Consider the following 19,114-nt stretch of genomic DNA (forward strand, 5'->3'; position numbering starts at 1 on the left):
AGTACACAGTGTTTTTAGCACTCACTGAAATGCAAAATTTATTTTACACTGAACAATCAGATCATTTCTGCATTCATTAATCAGCTGCAATTTTCAGCTCTTGGTTTAATTAACAGGTGTGTGTGCAGTGGGAGAGAACCTGTGGGAGAGCAGCTGAACAGGACAAAGATGGATCAGACCTGCTCCTGCACTCTGACTCTTTCCTACAACTTGATGAGTACAAGTTATAATGTTGTGACTATAATTCAAAAAGCATGTTGCAGCCAGATCCTCCTACCATAGCTTAAATTATGCAAAGTGAGATAAAGAAAGAGGGAAGGAGGAAAAACGAGAGAAAGAGAGAGAGAGACAGACAGAGAGGTACACCAGATCCACATGTGCTGTCATCATTGTAACTAAAATGGGTACGGTTACATAAAGTGTCTCTATTTTTAGCAGCACACTGACTTCAAAAGAAACTGCTGCTCAGCTGGTATAGAAATCAGAAACATCCAAACCTCTTCCTCCCACTGCTATCTCTCTTCGTCTCTTGTTTTCTCTCTTTATCATTTTCTGTTTTATGGGGTAATGTTTATTGATCAGCAAGCCCTTCTGCCATGATATTTGTGGGCTTCCAGGAATGCACGGTTGTTTCTCTGCACTAACACACACACGGCAGTTCGCTACCATTCACCATGGTTGGCACTCTGTCTAGACTAGCTCTTATGTTACAACAGGACAAGACATATATTATTCATCTGCCATCTATTTATGTTCTCAAAAAGTAAAAAGCCATGGCCATGGTCTTTTTCCATTTTAGAAATGTTTCATGATATATCATAATATCTATGATTTTATGTAAATGAATTTACGTTTTTTCGATGCATCGCGATGCAGACAAGGACGGTTCGGTATCGGTTCAGTAATAGACCATAACCGATTATAACGGACTCAGTCCCGGTGCCAGAACACGCGACCCAGGGGGCTTGCATGATTTTCCGGGAGGGAGGGGGGTTGGGCTAATGAGGGGAGTACTCTGTATGAATGAAATAAGTCTTCAGATTTTAACTGAAAGGATTATTGCCACTTTCTTTACACACTTTTAACGAATTTACAAACATCAGTGTGTATTTAACAAATGTCTTTATTTTTTTGTTAGTAATTCGTTTAACAGACTGAAACATTAGCTATTTGTATTTGGTTGAAAAGACTGGCTAAAAGCACTGAGCGCATCTATCTGGCTCAGCACCGTTTTACACAAATATAACGATTTGTTGATATTGTGAGTGCACATAAATAATAGTAGACCTTTTGCAGTTTTGAAGGATGTAGTACTCTTACCTTTATCAACAAAAATTGTGTATTTTAGGTTTCCACTGTTATTAAGAAAAAATGCAAGTGATCGCGTTTGAGCTTCCATGTCAGCTGCCACTCTCCACACAAACGATTGGATATTCGTCTAACAGCGCACATTTATCTAGATTAAATGTTTAAATTAATATTCTGAAATGCATCAAGTGTTTTATGTCTATGGATTTTATTTAATTCAAGTCGTGTTGATTTGAGAACAGATTGCTGCACAAACTCTTCTGATAAATTGTCGGACAAGGACGGGGCTCGGGTCTGAGAGTCTCAGGCTGGGCTCGTGCAGGACTCTATTCGTTCCCTCGTTTCAATTAAATAAGATCTGAGCGGTACCTCTCGGTTGAAATCGTTTTTGGTTTAGTTTTTCGCGTTTAAAATGACTATAGCGGCAGCTTTTATAGCAAAAGATATACGGCCCTTTTCTGTGGTGGAAAACCCCGTCCACCTGTTAAATACACTGGAGCCGCGATATAAGCTTCCCTCACGCTGACACTTTTCAGAAAAGATTATGCCGGAACTTGTAACGCGCCGATTCTCCTGGCAACAAGTGTTACTTATTAAAAGAAGACAACTTAAATGAGCAACAGAAATGAGAAGTTAAACCATCGCAACCGCACACATGCAGTACTCATGGCATATAGCTGCAGACTGTGCACAGAATGGAACTCTGCTCTTAAAGGGGCCACAACATTTTCACCCATTACAAACGCTACAACGAAACCAAAGCCCAGGTATTTACTTTTGTGTATTTGTTTTAAATGTTGCTGTTGTCATCTGTGTCCAGACTTTAGTTTTGTTTGATACACTCAAGAAGTGTGTTTTCTTTGAGGAGGTAAGATTAAAGTTTCAGTTCATATATCTGACTGTTTGTATTTATTAACACAATTGTATATATTTGAAGTAAAATTGAAAAATGAGTATGCAGTGCATCGTCAATGCATCGTGATGCATCGAGATATTGTATTGAACCGAATCGATGACATGATAATCGTAATCGAACCGAACCGTAAGACCACTGTAGGTTCACACCCCTAATCATAAGACATTGATATTTGGTTAAATAGTCAGGTGACCAAAATTAATTCAATCAATTCAATGTCTAATGTCAATGTTATTTTGATGTCCAATACCGACATCAGCTAATGTTGATGTTTTGGCATTTTTAGGTTGTGTAACCAAAATCCAACATTAAGTCGATCTAAAAATTGACGTCAAATACTGACATCAACCCGATTTTCATTCTCAACCAAAATGCAACATCTGTCCGACGTTGGGGTCCAACGTCTGACGTTATCCGTGCCTACTTCTAAAAAGATATTAAGGTCTCAAATTCCATTGTTACCAATAGAGTTAAATGGAAGTAACGATCATAGCAAACGGTGCTTTTGGGAAATGCACTCCTTGATGTCTTTGTAGGAATGTGCCTGAAGCCAAATATACGTGATTCAGAACACCACAAAAAAATGACTTCAAAGACCACTGGGAGCAATTCCTTTAAAACTCAAAGTGAACATTTGCACAGTTAACAACCACACTGTCAATATATTAATATTTATTTCTTCTTTATTTTTTAAATTGCAATAACAAATAAAAAACTATTTACGCAATAATGATCAATTTTATTACTATTCACAACCTAATTTTACAAATTATAAAAGGGATATTTTCTATACGGAAAATATAAACAAAAAAATTCAATTAAAATTTGTTTTTGTTAATTAAAATAAAGCTGAAATAAAACATAAATACTAGATGAAAATCCTAACCATAAAAATGTGAACGGAAGAATGGAAAACAGAAAAGTTTAAGTACTTTGTAATTAAGTAATTAAATTAAATTTAGTATCACTAAATCTCAAATAAAAATAAAGCTAAACAGAAATATAAAAAAATAATTAAGAAAGCATATAAATAATAAATTAAAACATAATAAATTAAATAGTAAAACGTAAAATCAATAAACTTAAACTAAAATTAAAATAAAAAATTAAAGCTAAATTTAAGCTAATTTCAATTATTTAAAAAAGTTATAACCGTCAAAAATATACTAAAGTAACTGATATTACCTGAGATACATTTCAAAATATATTTAAATACACTATATTGCCAAAAGTATTGGGACACCCCCTTCTAGGTTTGACCACTGTAGTAATTTCCATGAGTACACATCTTAATGTTTAAGCATATAATGATATTCTAGAGAATTGTGTGCTTCTAATTTTATAGCAACAGTTTGGACAGGACCCTTTTCTATTCTATCATGTCAATGCCTCTGTGTATTAGGCAAGGTTTAAAAAGAAATGATTGATTCAGTCAGTGTGAAAGAAATTGGCTGGTCTGCAGAAAGCCAAGTCCTAATTCCAACTGAAAACCTTTGTGACTTTAAATGCAGACCTTATGCCAAAAACTCATCACCAAACACCAATGACTTATATATATGGCTACACTGTTGCACCAGAGATGGAAATACAATTTTAAATACATGAATTATGTTTCCATCTTTGTTGCCACAGTTTTGGAAGTGCATTTTTCTGTTCTAAAAAAGGGTGTCCCAATACTTTTGTCCATATAGTGTATGTAGAAGTCATTGGTGTTTGGTGAGTTTTTGGCTCAAGTCTGCATTTAAAATCACAACAGAGGTGTTCAGTTGGGATTAGGACTTTGCTCTCTGCAGACCAGTCAAATTCTTCTACACTGACTGAATCAATCATTTCTTTTTGAACCTTGCCTTATACACAGAGGCATTGTCATGTTAGAACAGAAAAGGGTCCTGTCCAAACTGTTGCTATACAATTAACAGCACACAATTCCCCTAGAATAACATTATATGCTTAAACATTAAGATTTGTACTCATGGAAATTACTAAAGTAGTCAAACCTGTTAATTAAAAGGGGGTGCCCCAATACTTTTGGAAATACAGTATATGTTCAACTTTAATTTAATATTATTAATAATATAAGGTTCAAGCACCTTTAAAATATTAAGAAATGTTATATCTGTAAAAAATATACTAAAATAACACTGATATTAAACTGAGATACATTTAAAAATATATTCAAATATGTTAAATTCTTATCTAATTTAATCTATTAAGGTTCAAGCCCTGTCCACATCCTTTTCTATCTGAATACAAATAGAGAAACATAATTTAGTCATTGTAACATGCAAATGTATATACAGTCTTCATTTCACAGCCCTAATCTTTATGATGATACTGGTTGTCCAAGAAAATCTTGTTGGTTAAGCCAATTAAAAGGCCTAGTGGGAAACCCAATATCCAAAACAGAACATATGCTAGTCTTTCCAGCAGGGATACACTGTAACCACAGGCACTGTAGCAGATGCTAGGAAAAGTTCAGTGGGGGAAAAATAATATGTGCCAAAGGTCTCCAAATTGGTTGTGAAGACCAATAAAACATGCTGTCACAAGTCTCAGAAAGAGAGAAAGTCCAGTCCGAAGAGAAAATTAAAAGATTAAAAAGCAGATGAGTGTTTGCTTGTTCTATTTAATTATAATCTCATTCAAACCTAACCTTTCCTTCCAACAAGCCTCAGCAGGTTCCAAAGAGCCTTTGAAAAGAATCTAGGTGGGCAGGGGTGACAGTGTTTGTTCTAACGGCCAATATCTTCATCTGCCAACTCCATCAGTGGCCAGAGAAAGTAAAGAGGAAAGTCGTTTTTTTGAATCTCGGTACAGTCATTTGCCATTTAATCAGAGAATGTCAGACGTGTACCCAGCAGCAAGTCCAATGACTTCTTAAAGCTTCTATTATCATCATCATCAAAAACCTCATCATCCCTTCATTTTCTTTAGCAGATCATCTACTAAAAAAGGGAGGAATAATAAAGTTTGTTATCTCATTAAGGTCAGATCCATTGAAAAGCATGATAATGATGATGCTGGAAATTACTGGAGGGTTACAGCAGTTAAACACAAACAAAACAACATTAAAGACTGTAAAGAAGATTTAAAAAGTTTTAGCTTAGTTTCAGAAACTGGATTTCTGTGCTGATCCCCATGGTTCCCCTGTTATGTTTCAAACACCCACAGTGATGAGTCCTGCGCAACTCCATAACCTCTTCACATTTACCAATTGACCTACGGCACCACCACGAGAGGACGGCAGGCCCAGCACTAATCGAACACGAGCCCCTGTGCTCTGGGAGAGGAGGAGGAGGAGACGAGGGGTGTTACAGAGACAGGGACGGGTTGATTTGTATGCCCCTTGCCAAGCATGTAGATGTCAGATGAATCTCAATTTTAGACCCTTGTAAAAAACAAGCAGTTTATTCAGTGTCACTCTCAATCTAGTTCATTTACACCTTGTGTGAACAATCCTATCCCCTGCCTGGCAGTGACAAATGCGCTTCATTTATTTATTCAAGAGATTAAACACAACAGCTAGGCACAAGATCCATGTCCAAAACTGGTATAATGTGTGATTGTGAATATAACTGCCAAACAAACAATGATCAAGTACTCAAAGTGAGGGAGAAAACATTGACTATTCATTTGGTTCTATCTGTGTGGGCTAAACTTTGATTTGGTCCAGAGTTTTCTATCTTTTCACAACTGCAATAACTGCAAATACTCACATTACAAGTTTGTTAGACTCTATATCATCATAGTCCTTACAGTACAGAAAATGTAATGCAGAGTATAATGCTAAAAACGTCAAGCATTCAAAAGTGAAAATGCTATCATTATTTACTCACCCTCATGTCAGTCATGTCAAAAAATGACTTAAAGGTTTAGTTCCAGAATAAAAATTTCCTGATAATTCACTCACACCCATGTCCTTTAGGAAGTTAATGTCATTCTTTCTTCAGTCGAAAAGAAATTAAGAGAGAGCATTCCAGGATAGTGAACTTCAATGGTGGCCAACAGATTGAGGGTCAAAATTGTACTTTTAATGCATATGTATAAGTTTGAACTTTCAAAATGCTGTTTAAATGAGCTTCAAAGAACTCTAAATGATCCCAGCTAAGGAAGAAGGGTCTTATCTAGTGAAACGATCAGTTATTTTTAAAAACAAACTGACAATTTATATACTTTTAAACCTCAAATGCTCATCTTTTCTCATCTTTGCTATGCGTATGCATAGTCTGTGTAATCCGGGTCAATACAGTTAGGGTATGTCGAAAAACTCCCATCCCGTTTTCTTCTTCAGTTACAAAATCATCCTACATCACTGTTTTACCTTTTTTTGTAAAGGCCGATTGATCTTCTTTGTATGCTCACTTTGTAAACACTGGGCTGGGTACTTCTGCAGCGATGTAGGGTGATTTTGCAGTTGGGGAAGAAAATGAAATGGGAGTTTTTCGACATACCCAAACTTATACCCTTATCCAGGTATATATAAGTTTGTTGCATTGACAGACAATATTTTAAATTCATCCCTTATTTGGTAAAAACACACCAACTAAGTAATGGACTTTTACGGTGGTCACTAAGAAAGCACATTAGAAGGCTTAAAACAGTAATGTGAAAGCTTGTATTTTAGTAAAAGCAATAACATCAATTATTCAGTTTAAAAAGTCTCTGCTATTGTTTAAATAGTAATTTTATAGTGAGACTATGTTTTTATGAGGATGAACCTCTGGTTATGCATTATTGATATTCTTGTGAGTGGAGATTGTTCCATGTAAACAGATTCTGCGTAAGTCTGCACAGAAAAGGCTACTAACTGAATCTATAACACTCATGGTAAAAGTGTCACTGTTATACTGTCAAACAAGCTATATATTTTCTGCAGCCTATATTTGCCACATAGTCTTCCATTATAAGCACAATGGCTCTTGTACATACATTTTCCTGTTTTTACAAACTGCTACAAGGAACTGGTTGAAAGTATCTTGTGCAAATCGACAAGATTTGTAGCAAGAGCATCCTGGAATATTTCTTTAAGAGGGTAAAAAAACACTCTAATCAAATAAACCTTTAAGAGGGTGGAAAAAACTCCCACAGCACCCTTCCTGTCTGGTCAATACAGCAGCTACTGCTCCATTATGCTAATGTGATGGGACCCGCAGAGACCAGCAGCATGGAACAAAATCCAGAAATAAACCACCAAAGTAAAAAGACTAGCTCATCATCCCATCACTTGGAGACCCAGTTAGTGCAAGGGAAAAGCTAAAACAGGTTTCTAGGCTAGAAACACCATTGGCCACACAGTTTGATGTGACTTTTAATTAGGGTGTGAATATGACTGACTAAAGCATTGAATAAAAAGTGAAATTCATGCAAAAGTAATGAAAAAAATTAAGAATATTAGTTTACATTTTTATGAAATATGGCTATGCACAAATTTCGAAGGGAAAAATTAACCAAACAGGGATGAGTGTAGAATGATGATGTATCAATCAATATATCATTAAGGCAAATAATTAGAAACATCTGCAAACTCAAATACTTTAATTTATGTATTTTGATATTTTTGTTGAATATTTTAATGACAGGCAAATCAAATAAAAAAATCCCAGTCAAAGAGATGCATCTGCATCTGTATCTACAATGCCCTCCACTAATATTGGCATCCTTTGTAAATATGAGCAAAGGTGGCAATGAAAATAAATCTGCATTGTTAAACCTTGTGATCTTTCAGTCAAAAAATTCACAAAATTCTAACCTGTCACTGAAGTAAAACAACAGAAAGTGGGGGGAAAATCTCATTATGAAATAAATGTTTTACTCTAGTTCATGTTGGCCACAATTATTAGCACTCAATTATTGATATGTCCTCTTTTCCTAAGATAACAGCTCAAATTTTCTCCTATAATGGCTAATGAGTTTGGAGAACATCTGACAAGAGTTCAGAGACCATTCCTTTAGACGGAATCTCTCCAGAATCTCTCCTTCAGATTCCCAGCTCCATGTAGATGGTTCTTCTCTTCAGCTCACAGGGTTCAGGTCAGGGAACTGGGACAGCTATGGCAGAAGCTTCATTTTGTCTTCAGTGACACATTTTTGTGTTCATTTTGATGTTTGTTTTGGATCATTGTCCTGATGGAAGATCCATTATCCCATTATAAGATTTCTAACAGAGGCAGTCAGGTTTATATTTTTGTTTTTCTGTTGGTATTTGATCGAATCAATGATGCCATGTATCTGAACAAGATGTCCAGGACCTCCGGCAGGAAAAATAAGTTAAAGGAACACTCCACTTTTTTTGGAAATAGGCTCATTCTCCAACTCCCCCCGAGTTAATAAGTTGATTTTTACCGTTTTGAAATCCATTCAGCCGTTCTCCTGTTCTGGCGATATCACTTTTAGCATAGCTTAGCATAGATCATTGAATCCTATTAGACCAATAGCATCGCGTTCAAAAATGTCCAACGAGTGTCCATATTTGTTGTATTTAAAACTTGACTCTTCTGTAGTTATATCGTGTACTAAGACCGGTGGAAATGCAAAGCTGCGAGTTTCTAGGCTGATAAGATTAGGAACTACACTTCCATTCCGGCGTAATAGTCAAGGAAGTTTGCTGCCGTAATATGACCGAAGCAGGCGGAGTATTATCAGAAATGAGTTCCCAGCTAGTTTAGCATTTGCACATGTGCTGCGTGGTATTACTGCTCCTGCTTCAGCCTTATTACGGCAGCAAACTTCCTTGACTATTACGCCGGAATGGGAGTGTAGTTCCTAATCTTATCAGCCTAGAAAATTGAAGCTTTGCATTTCCACCGGTCTTAGTACACGATATAACTACAGAAGAGTCAAGTTTTAAATAGGACAAATATCGAAACTCGTTGGTCATTTTTGAACGTGATGCTATTGGTCTAATAGGATTCAATGATCTATGCTAAGCTATGCTAAAAGTGATATCGCCAGAACAGGAGAACGGCTGAATGGATTTCAAAACGGTAAAAATCAACTTATTAACTCGGGGGGAGTTGGAGAATGAGCCTATTTCCAAAAAAAGTGGAGTGTTCCTTTAAAACCAACATAAAAAATCCAGCAGTATATTTAACCGTGGACATGGGGTACTTTTTATCCCTGTTTGCACAAAACCCATCTGGTGGGTTTGCTGCCAAATAGCTAAAGTTTCATCTGACCATAGAAGTTATTCCAGTTTGAAGTTTCAGTCGTGTCTGACAACTGAATATGCTGGAGTTTGTTTTTGGATGAGCGAGGAGGATTTTTCTTGAAACACTCCCAAACAACATGTGGTGACAGGGGCTGTTTGATTTTTTTTAGGCTTTCTGACCCTAAGACTCAACTAATGCACAATATAGACACACATCCTCTTCCAGACAGATTTGAAACATCATAAGTTGATTGAAACTTCTTAATTATTGTGGATAAATAAATGTGGATTTTTAACACTTTGCACACAGCTACTTTACTTAAAGCCACTTTGTATTTTGTGAAGCTCAACAATTTTGCTCTGCACATCAGAACTATATTCTGGTTTTTACTTCTTGTGATGGATGATTAAGGGGATTTCTCCTTTGTGTTTATAATCCAGTGGAACAGAAAGTCACGACTGGACAATTTCATACTCCTAGTCACCCTGGTGTGCTAACAAAATGTAAATATGAATGGGAATATACTTCAGAGATATCCTACTCATAAGAATTTCTAGGGGTGCCAATAATTGTGGCCAACATGCATTGGAGATAAACATTTATTTCATAATGTGAGTTTCCCCCCACTTTCAATTCTTTGAATGAAAGATCAAAAAGATAAACTACGGCAGTTTATTTTCACAGACACCTTTGCTCATATTAACCATGGATGCCAAAATTATATACAGTATTTCAGTTGAAGAAGCCAGCAGGTTGTGATGAATAATGAAGATGCTTGAAAAATACATCTAATTCACTTAATTATTAAACACTTCTTGGGGGGTTTATAAAACCAAGTTTCTTTAACTTTTAAAACTAAAACCTACAAGAACCAACCTGCAAGATGTGGAATGGTGTTTGCGTATTGATACTGTATTTACTTAATTCTGTAAGTGAATCATTTGCTAAAATAACGCAATGAGTCTATACCAATAAACAATGCGATTAGTGGCCGCAAATCATCACTGTATTCATCCCTGTTTAGTAGCCTGCGATTTCTCAACATCCATCCTAATTCACACCAGACGGTTTATTCTATTTCCCATGTGATCTAGGGATTAACCGCTGATTCCAATCAAGCTGCACCTAATTGTGTACAATTGAACTGATTCTCACATCCCATCTTATCCTGCAAGGAAATCTTCTTCACTGCATCCTGCGCATGCTAGTCTTTCCTTCATCTGCGAAACACTCAAAAAGCCCTCCTCATTAGCCCAACAACAGCAAGCACAGCTCCGTAATTCATTTTAATCCAGTACGGCTGCAGTGCTTGTCAGACTGTGAATATGTAAGCCGGCCCGCAGCCTGCCGCAATTCTTCCAAAACAAAGAGATTTGATTCCATGTTTGAGGGTCTCTGTAGCTCTGTGAGCCTCATGGTGATGGCTCAGAGAGTTATTGATGTTCTTCTAGTGTTAGAAAGGACAGGTAATAAAATAAAGAAATGAGCTCTGCCCAAAGCCAGAGCAAACACCACCATCACACAGCTGATGCAACAGAGAGAGAGAGAGAAAGAGAGGGAGAGGTGGCTGCAGGCTGAGATATGGCTCAGATATATGAAGCTCCTGTCATGAGTGTGATGTCAGAGTAAACTGGTCTTATCGCAGTCTGAATATGTGTTGTGAATGTGTCACGCGATGATTTAATGAGCTTAAACATGTTTCATCTGTTCGGCTTACAGGGCTCAAACATGTTTGACTGAAATTTCCACATGCTAGAGGGTTGGATGAGTTTTCTTGAGTAGATTTTGCCTGTTTAAATGTCAAGGCACTTGCTGGTTCAAATGCTGATTATTTTAAGTTTACATGCAGCTTCCTAAGGATGAATCAACGCGGGTGAGGCTGGTGTCTTTTTTTGATGCGAATGATGACGCCTGAGCGTCCCTTTGACTTCCCAGCCCCCTCTATTACTCCAGGCATAGGATGACAAAGGGAAGTCCACAGGTCACATGACAAGGGAGGGAGGTCAAACTCTGGCTCGCTTCCTGTTGACCTTGCGCTGTATGGCAGGTATATGAAATGGCTCATTTGATGCTGGGGAAATGTGTTACTACTGAGTTTATGTAATAAACTACAGTAGCTAAATTATATATGTTTTTATAAATTAATTAAATAAAATTCAAATTCACTGTTGTGCAAGTTTGGTTTAATAAAATCCCTGCATTTTTGCTGTAATCCAGTTTAACCATTAGCTAAATATGCTGAAACAGTGTCATGCTGTGATTAACTCGTTTTATTTCTTTTCAGTTTTTATTTTACGCTTTCTATTGTATGTGAATTAGGCTCAATAAAGATTGCGCCTTATTCACACAACTCAACACTATTAGCCTGCCATAATTAATCTTGTATTATTACTGCCCATGGAAAGCAAGCCGCAACAGCAATTTGATTTCAAAGAGATGTTTCTATGTACATTCACCATTCATAATGGCAGCATTTCTCAAATGACAAATTGTGTTATAATCATGCATATGGGTGCAGGATAATAATTTTACGCAAGTATGACAATTGATCAAAGTACAGTTGAAGTCAAAAGTTTACAAACACATTGCAGAATATGCAACATATGAATTATTTTACCAAAATGCATGTTATTTTTTATTTAGTACTGACCTGAATAAGATATTTCACATGGAAGACACTTACATATAGTCTACAAGAGAAAAAAATAGTTTTATAAAAATGACCACACTCAAAAGTTTACATACACTTGATTCTTAATACTATGTTGTTCTTCAGAAAAATCCTTCACGTCCCACAGATTCTTTGGTTTTTCAGAATTTTTGTGTATTTGAACCCTTTCCAACAATGACTGTATGATTTTGAGTTTCATCTTTTCACACTGAGGACAACTGAGGGACTCATACGCAGCTATTACAGAAGGTTCAAACGCTCACTGATGCTTCACAAGGAAACAATGTATTAATAGCTGGGGGGTGAAAACTTGTGAACAGACTGAAGATGTGTAAATTTTTCTTATTTAGTCTAAATATCATATTTTTTTCATTTAGTACTGCCCTTCAGAAGCTAGAGAAAATACTTACATGTTTCCCAGAAGACAAAATAAGTTAAACTTACCCTGATCTTCAAATTAAAAAAGTTCTTAATGCATTGTTGAGCATCAGTGAGCCTTTGAACCTTCTGTAATAGTTGCATATGAGTCCCTCAGTTGTCCTCAGTGTGAAAAGATGGATATCAAAATCATACAGACATTGCTGGAAAGGGTTCAAATACACAAAAATGTTGAAAAACCAAATAATCTGTGGGACCTGAAGGATTTTTCTGAAGAACAGCAGGCAGTTTAACTGTTCAGGAAAAATAGTGGACTCATAAAGAACAATTACTAAACAAATAAACACAACTGTGGATCATTCAGTGCTAAGAAACAAGTGTATGTAAACTTTTGAACTGAGTCATTTTTATAATTATATGTAAACGTCTTTTATGTAAAATATCTTTTTCAGGTCAGTACTAAATAAAAAAATAACATGCATTTAGTATGATCCCTCTTATTTTGGTAAAATAATTAACATTTTGCAAATTCTGCAAGGTGTATGTAAACTTTTGACTACACTGTATGTTCTGTGCATAAATGCACTTTACAATAAACCTAAATGATCCACACGAGCATCAAAAAAAGGGGCCATCTTTTTTGTGTATGTTCATGATTTACTGCATTTTCACCGGCTCTAATCTGAATGTGTTCTTTCAGCTGAATGACGTTTATTTGATATCTTTATGCGAGTAAATGGACTGTATGGATATTATCTGGCAGAGTGCAGTTGAAGAGGGCTTTGTGCTCTCAGTGCAGTCAACTCTGAATCTTGCAACTCGTGTAGCATTTTGACGTTGAGCCAGAAAATGATCTATAGAGAAACTCCTCTGTGGGCTTTTGAAGATCAGCACAACACAACCTAGAAACAGTAACTGAGGATAAAAGACTATTATAACCTCTCTCGAAAAGAATTTAAAAGCGCCATTGAATTTGCAGTTTGGGGTAATCACATTAACATTATTATCTCTAATTACCCGCAAAGGTACTCACGTGTGTTGATCTTTTGCAGAGAGATGTGCTTCTCTAGCTGTCTGCGCAGTTTGACTTCTGCTCCATACTTTCCGGTGGTGCCATTATCAGCCAAAATGAAGTGGGAGTGTAGGCTGTTGAGTACCGTTAGCTTACTAAGAGGGTTAGACATTGTCTGGTATGGCCGGACCACCTGCAATACACACAGCATGAGTAAAAATAGATGCTGTTCAGGAATGTTCAGGATAAGAAGAATGAAACAAAGGTGAAAGTGATGTTACAAAAAGCGTCTATACTGTACATCTTCGGAACACTAATTAAGAAATTTTTGATGAAATCCAAAAGCTTTCTGACCCTGCATAAACAGCAACGCAACTGACACATTCAAGGACCAGAAAGGTAGTAGGGACATTGTTAAAATAGTCCATGTAACATCATTGGTTCAACTGTAATGTTATGAAGCTACGAGAATACATTTTGTGCACAAAGAAAAAAAAATGGCTTTATTCAACAATTTCTTCTCTTCTGTGTAAGTCTTCGGCAACGGGTCAAAAGCTCTTGGATTTCATCAAAAATATCTTAATTTGTTTCCCAAAGATGAATGAAGATCTTACGGGTTGGGAGCGACATGAGGGTAAGTAATTAATGACAGAAATTTCATTATTGGTCTCTTTAACTATCCCTTTAAGAAATGACCCACTGCGGGAAAACAGAATAGAAAATAACCTTAGATTGTCTGTACAAAGGTTCATGTGATCATTGCCACATATTTGCTTATTTGATCAGCAACCCAGAAAGAGAAATGCCACAACATTGTCTTTAAAACATTCACCAGATCAGACTAGAGAGAACTGGTGGTGAGTGGGGTCTTGGAAGAGACAGTGAGAGAGACAGAACCAAAATCGTGTATGGCCGAGGGGGGATAGAAATCAGTAGTTATAAATAAAGAATGATTCGATCTCTGTGTCTCAGTTGTGCACCAGTCCCCAGAGACACACAGACAAGCTGAGGTGAAACTGAGTAGATATATGTAGTGGCTCACCTATAAATTATTTATAGATTTCTTCATGACACAGAATACATGCAGAGACAACATGAAAATCATTCCGTGATGATTTGGAAATTCGCTCTCGTAAATAATAAATCCAATGAATATATCAATTTTAATATATCATTATTTAACAAAATCACATTTTGTGAAATCTGCCATGACTTGAGCCAAACAAGGTCTTATTGGTCAGTTAGAAAAACAAACTATACATAAGGAACCCTAGTTATTAAATTTATCTATAGTCGAGTCACTTACATCTTTGCCCACCAGGTCTTCCTGGTTCTCCACAATCCCCCAGGGGGCAATGCCGATAGTACAGATCTTCCCTCTGGATTTGGAAGCGTGGTCTTTTAGAGCATCACCGACATGCCTTATGACTCCTGGGGTGGCAGAAGGGAGTATAATGGAAGAGATAAAAGATTCTCAGTGTGAGAGATATCACACAATGCATCTGAGATAGCACACAGTTACACATGATCTCCAGTAGAAGTTTAGATAGTATCAGTCTATCATTTTGACTAGTATTGTTTAGAATCTTAATAAGATCTAATCAGAATCTTAATTAAACTGAAAAATACATTAATACTACTGTACACACCAGTGTTAACTCCACCAGTGAAGATCCAGGCCCCAGTGGTCATGGCCGCCTTGATGAGACCCTTGCCGAAGACTTGTTTGAGTTTGGGCTGTAGCTCAAAGTTCTGAAGTCCTCCATGAACAGAGATGAGCAGTTTGGGAAGCTCCAGTTGCCACTCTTTTGTCATCAGATGCAGCAGTAAGTCTGGCTTAGTGTCATAAGACACTCGTACATACTGTTAAAACATAAAAGTAAAATTATCTTGAGACAATCTTTAAGTGTATATTAAAGGGAACCCCAGGTATTAAGACTTGTATAGCTCAATATAATGATGTACAGAAATATGTAGCGGAAAACCCATGAAAGACTTATGTTATTTAAAAAAATCGACATCGTTTATACATATTTTGGACTATGGGGGGTGCCATTATTTCAACGACGTGAAATGGCTGCACTCAGTGAGCTGCTGCCACTAACTTTACCGCAACATAGCTTGGAAAATAAAATACTGATACAATGCCACATTGTATGGCTTTTGTTTGTAATTTTCAGTTAAAGGGCAACAACAGAAGCAATATAAGTCTTCACTGCTTTTTTTAGCAATAAGAAGAAGAGCAAAGATGCTTGTGGACGAATTATACTTCCTAAAGACCCGCGACTTTGTTCTCTCAATATCAGCCTCGATGCCTTTGAGCCTTTTAGCAGACCACAGCTACTGAAAGAGCTTACAAATGGCAGAGACAAGAAACGCTAGACGCCATCCTGGCAGGATGTAAACATGCCGATGTTTCTCAACATGGATTTCACTCGATATCCGGGGCGTTTAAATTCCTTTTGGGGAAAATCAATGGTATGACATTTGGTTTAAGCCTACACTTACATCAATTGCCATCTGTAAGCTTTTTCAGCAGCTGTGGTCATCGTATAAGTATTTGTTTTTGAGTGTATTTTGAATTTTGTTGCGGTGTAAATAGCAACAGGTTGCACCAGTAGCTCAAAGAGTGCAACAATTTCACATCATAATGGCGCCCCCCAAAATACATATAATACGATGTGGATTTCTTAAACACACGTGAATAACATTATACATGTTATAATTCCCAAGGTTCCCTTTAAAGACTTTACAATACCATTCAAAGTTTGGAGTTGGTAAAATGCTTTAATGTTTTTTTTTTTTTTTTTAAAGTCTCTTATGCTTAAAGGGATAGTTCACCCAAAAATGAAAATTTGATGTTTATCTGCTTACCCCTAGGGCATCCAAGATGTAGGTGACTTTGTTTCTTTAGCAGAACACAAACTAAGATTTTTAATCAAAACCGGTGCAGTCTGCCAGCATATAACGGCAGTGGATAGGCACCAGACCTTTAAAAGTAAAAAAAAAAAAACATGCACAGACAAATCCATATTACACCCTGCGGCTCGTGATGATACATTGATGAGTTTGTGCAAACAAACGTAATCTTTTAGCTTTAAGTCGGTTTGAACAATCAGGATAACCGCAAGTAATTACCATTTTGAATAGCCGCTATACCCACAATCTCTGTGCACTGTGTAAACAATGAGTGTCGTATACACGTGACAGATCGCTTCCGGCGTTTGCGTATACTACGCCAGAGCGCGTACATATGTAACCAGCCGGATGCTGAGCTCGAGCGCATAACAGTTGGACGAGGTAAAAAAATATATAAATACTGTTCAGTTTCTCGCAAAAAACGATCGTTTCGTGTCTTAGGACATCAATGTATCATCACGAGCCGCAGGGTGTAATTTGGATTTGTCTGTGCATGTTTTTTTGTACTTTTTTAAGGTCTGGGGCCCATCCACTGCCATTATATGGCTGGCAGACTTCACCGGTTTTAGTTAAAAATCTTTGTTTGTGTTCTACTGAAGAAACAAAGTCACCTACATCTTGGATGCCCTGGGGGTAAGCAGATAAACATCAAATTTTCATTTTTGGGTGAACTATGCCTTTAATAAGGCACCATTAATTTAATCAAAAATACAGTAAAACAGTAATATTCTGAAAAAATATAATAATTTAAAACAATAAAAATATATTATTATATTTTAAAGGGGACATCAGATGCAAAATTCATTTTTTACATGGTGTTTGCACATAAATGTTTTAATCCCCCCAAAACAATCTCAATTATCAAGCCGTTTTGATTTTATGAGTAATATGACATCATACTGCTCAGGCCCCACCCACAACAGCTGACAGACTGTCCCATAATAGCATATTTACGCCCTCAGCAGTTGTACGCTGTCTGCCATTTTCTCCACGCTTGAGCAGCCGTAGTGAAAACAATGTCTCGTAAACAATTCAGGTGTTTTGTAGTTGGATGTAAAACTGAACCTAAGAGTCTTCAATTTCTCCCAACATCAGAGCTACTGAAGACGCAGTGGATTCATTTTGTTTTTGATGGTAACGTGTCAGCGAATACACAAAAAATGGAAGAGAGAGGTGGGGTGACCAGTAGCTTATTATCATTTAAAGAGGCATCCACCAAAATGGCTCACTGTGAAAAGAGCTGTTTTTGAAAAAGTTTTTTTACACGACCAAATTTTAATTAAAGTGTGTTGCAGACATTTCATGAAGAACCTAAAGAATAATACCAACTTGTAGAAAATAGGCATCCGAGGTCCCTTAAAATGTCATTTATTCCTGTGACAGCAAAGCTAAATTCAGTAGTCGCTACTCCAGTCTTCAGTGTCACATGATCGTTCAGAAATCATTCTAATATGCTGATTTGTGCTCAAGACATATTTCTTGTCATCACTACTGAAAACACTTTGAACATAAAGTTTTTCTTTGGAAGAGGCTTTGCAGTTAATCAAAATGTAGTAAAACTTGCTGTTCCTCTTAAACGACTTTCAATTTCCACTGATGTTACTTGTACAGTTTTAAATAACAGTCAATTTTCTGGTATGTAATGTCCACTTATCATTATCCAATAAATTCCCAATTAATAAAACCAGGTCCCACCCTACATTTTGTCTTTTAAATATCCTCTAAAGTACTGTACATCACTTTATGGCAGTGAAATAGATACTATTTCAAAGCTGCCAGAATCTCCAGACATTAATAAATGTCTTACAAAAGGAATTTAATTCTAAAAGGTTTATGAATATTTTATCAGAGTTATGTAATATTTTGTAGAGCATCAAACGGTTGTTAATAAGAAACTGAATTGCTCTACCATTGCTTTGTTGGAGTGTCCACCTCCCTGGAACTCAATGGTTCCAAAGGCGTCAGTGGGACTGAGCTGGGTGTGCTTGCTAATGGACCACTTCTCAGACAAGCTGTCATTCTTTGGCACACGCTCGGACTTCTCATTCTGATTGGAAGAGATGCTGGGGGGCAGGCCAACATGTTGACCAATTAGACGGCCACAACAGCACCTGTGATAAAAGACAACCAGTGTGAAATTAACTGAATGCCCCTCAAAACAGAAGTCAAAACTGTCAGCAAATGATTATTTGAGGACTTCAAAGGTATTAAAGAGACTTTGAGATTTACATCTCAGTGCCAGATTAATTAGAGTAAAACTAACAAATTCTTCACATCTTAAAAACTGTCTAAAAGAAACAAGATATCTTTTACAAGTGTTCACTTCCACACTCAGTGTGACTGTTATCTTTAGATGCTCTAACAGCTTCAAAGAAGGCCACACTAATGAGGAACAATTTCTCTTTCATTATTAGTACAAACACATTAAGTTACATCTAAATTTGCTATTTGTACGATTAAATGCTCAATTTGCACAGACTAAAGCAGTAGTGGTGGTACTCACCTATGGGGGTCTTTGGTGCTTACAATAATGTGCACACATTCTCTCTTGCTGAAAGCTCTTTCTATCCATGATTTCTGTGCCTGGGGAGAAACACAAAAGGTATAAGTAACAGAAATCACTAGAGGCAGAAATGTCAGCTTCCTGCATCCACTTAAGAGACTAGTAAATCCCAAACTAAAAATAACCAAAGTACACATTTGACCAGCATTTTTGTCATTGCAGCACCAGGAAGTAGTGCTTTATTGTATTTTAGTCCTAT

General features: G+C 36.7%; 1 protein-coding gene across 12 annotated transcripts in view; it reads right to left on the reverse strand.

The window, feature by feature from the left end:
- trpm3 (transient receptor potential cation channel, subfamily M, member 3) overlaps positions 1 to 19,114 on the reverse strand; it is a 195,088-nt gene that overhangs the window by 67,529 nt on the left and 108,445 nt on the right. For 9 of the 12 annotated variants that reach the window (XM_073840232.1, XM_073840244.1, XM_073840243.1 and 6 more), the window contains exons 2-6: positions 18,856 to 18,935; positions 18,262 to 18,463; positions 15,083 to 15,296; positions 14,740 to 14,864; positions 13,455 to 13,626 (exon numbers count right to left, since the gene is read on the reverse strand). In XM_073840232.1, the coding sequence (XP_073696333.1) occupies positions 13,455 to 13,626; positions 14,740 to 14,864; positions 15,083 to 15,296; positions 18,262 to 18,463; positions 18,856 to 18,935 (793 nt within the window). Of the gene's footprint in view, positions 1 to 10,234; positions 10,249 to 12,449; positions 12,512 to 13,315; positions 13,324 to 13,454; positions 13,627 to 14,739; positions 14,865 to 15,082; positions 15,297 to 18,261; positions 18,464 to 18,855; positions 18,936 to 19,114 lie in introns of all 12 variants that reach the window. The other 3 variants (XM_073840235.1, XM_073840234.1, XM_073840233.1) reach the window with 1 other exon arrangement.

Source organism: Garra rufa, chromosome 5, assembly GCF_049309525.1.
Source record: "Garra rufa chromosome 5, GarRuf1.0, whole genome shotgun sequence".
Taxonomy (NCBI): domain Eukaryota; kingdom Metazoa; phylum Chordata; class Actinopteri; order Cypriniformes; family Cyprinidae; genus Garra; species Garra rufa.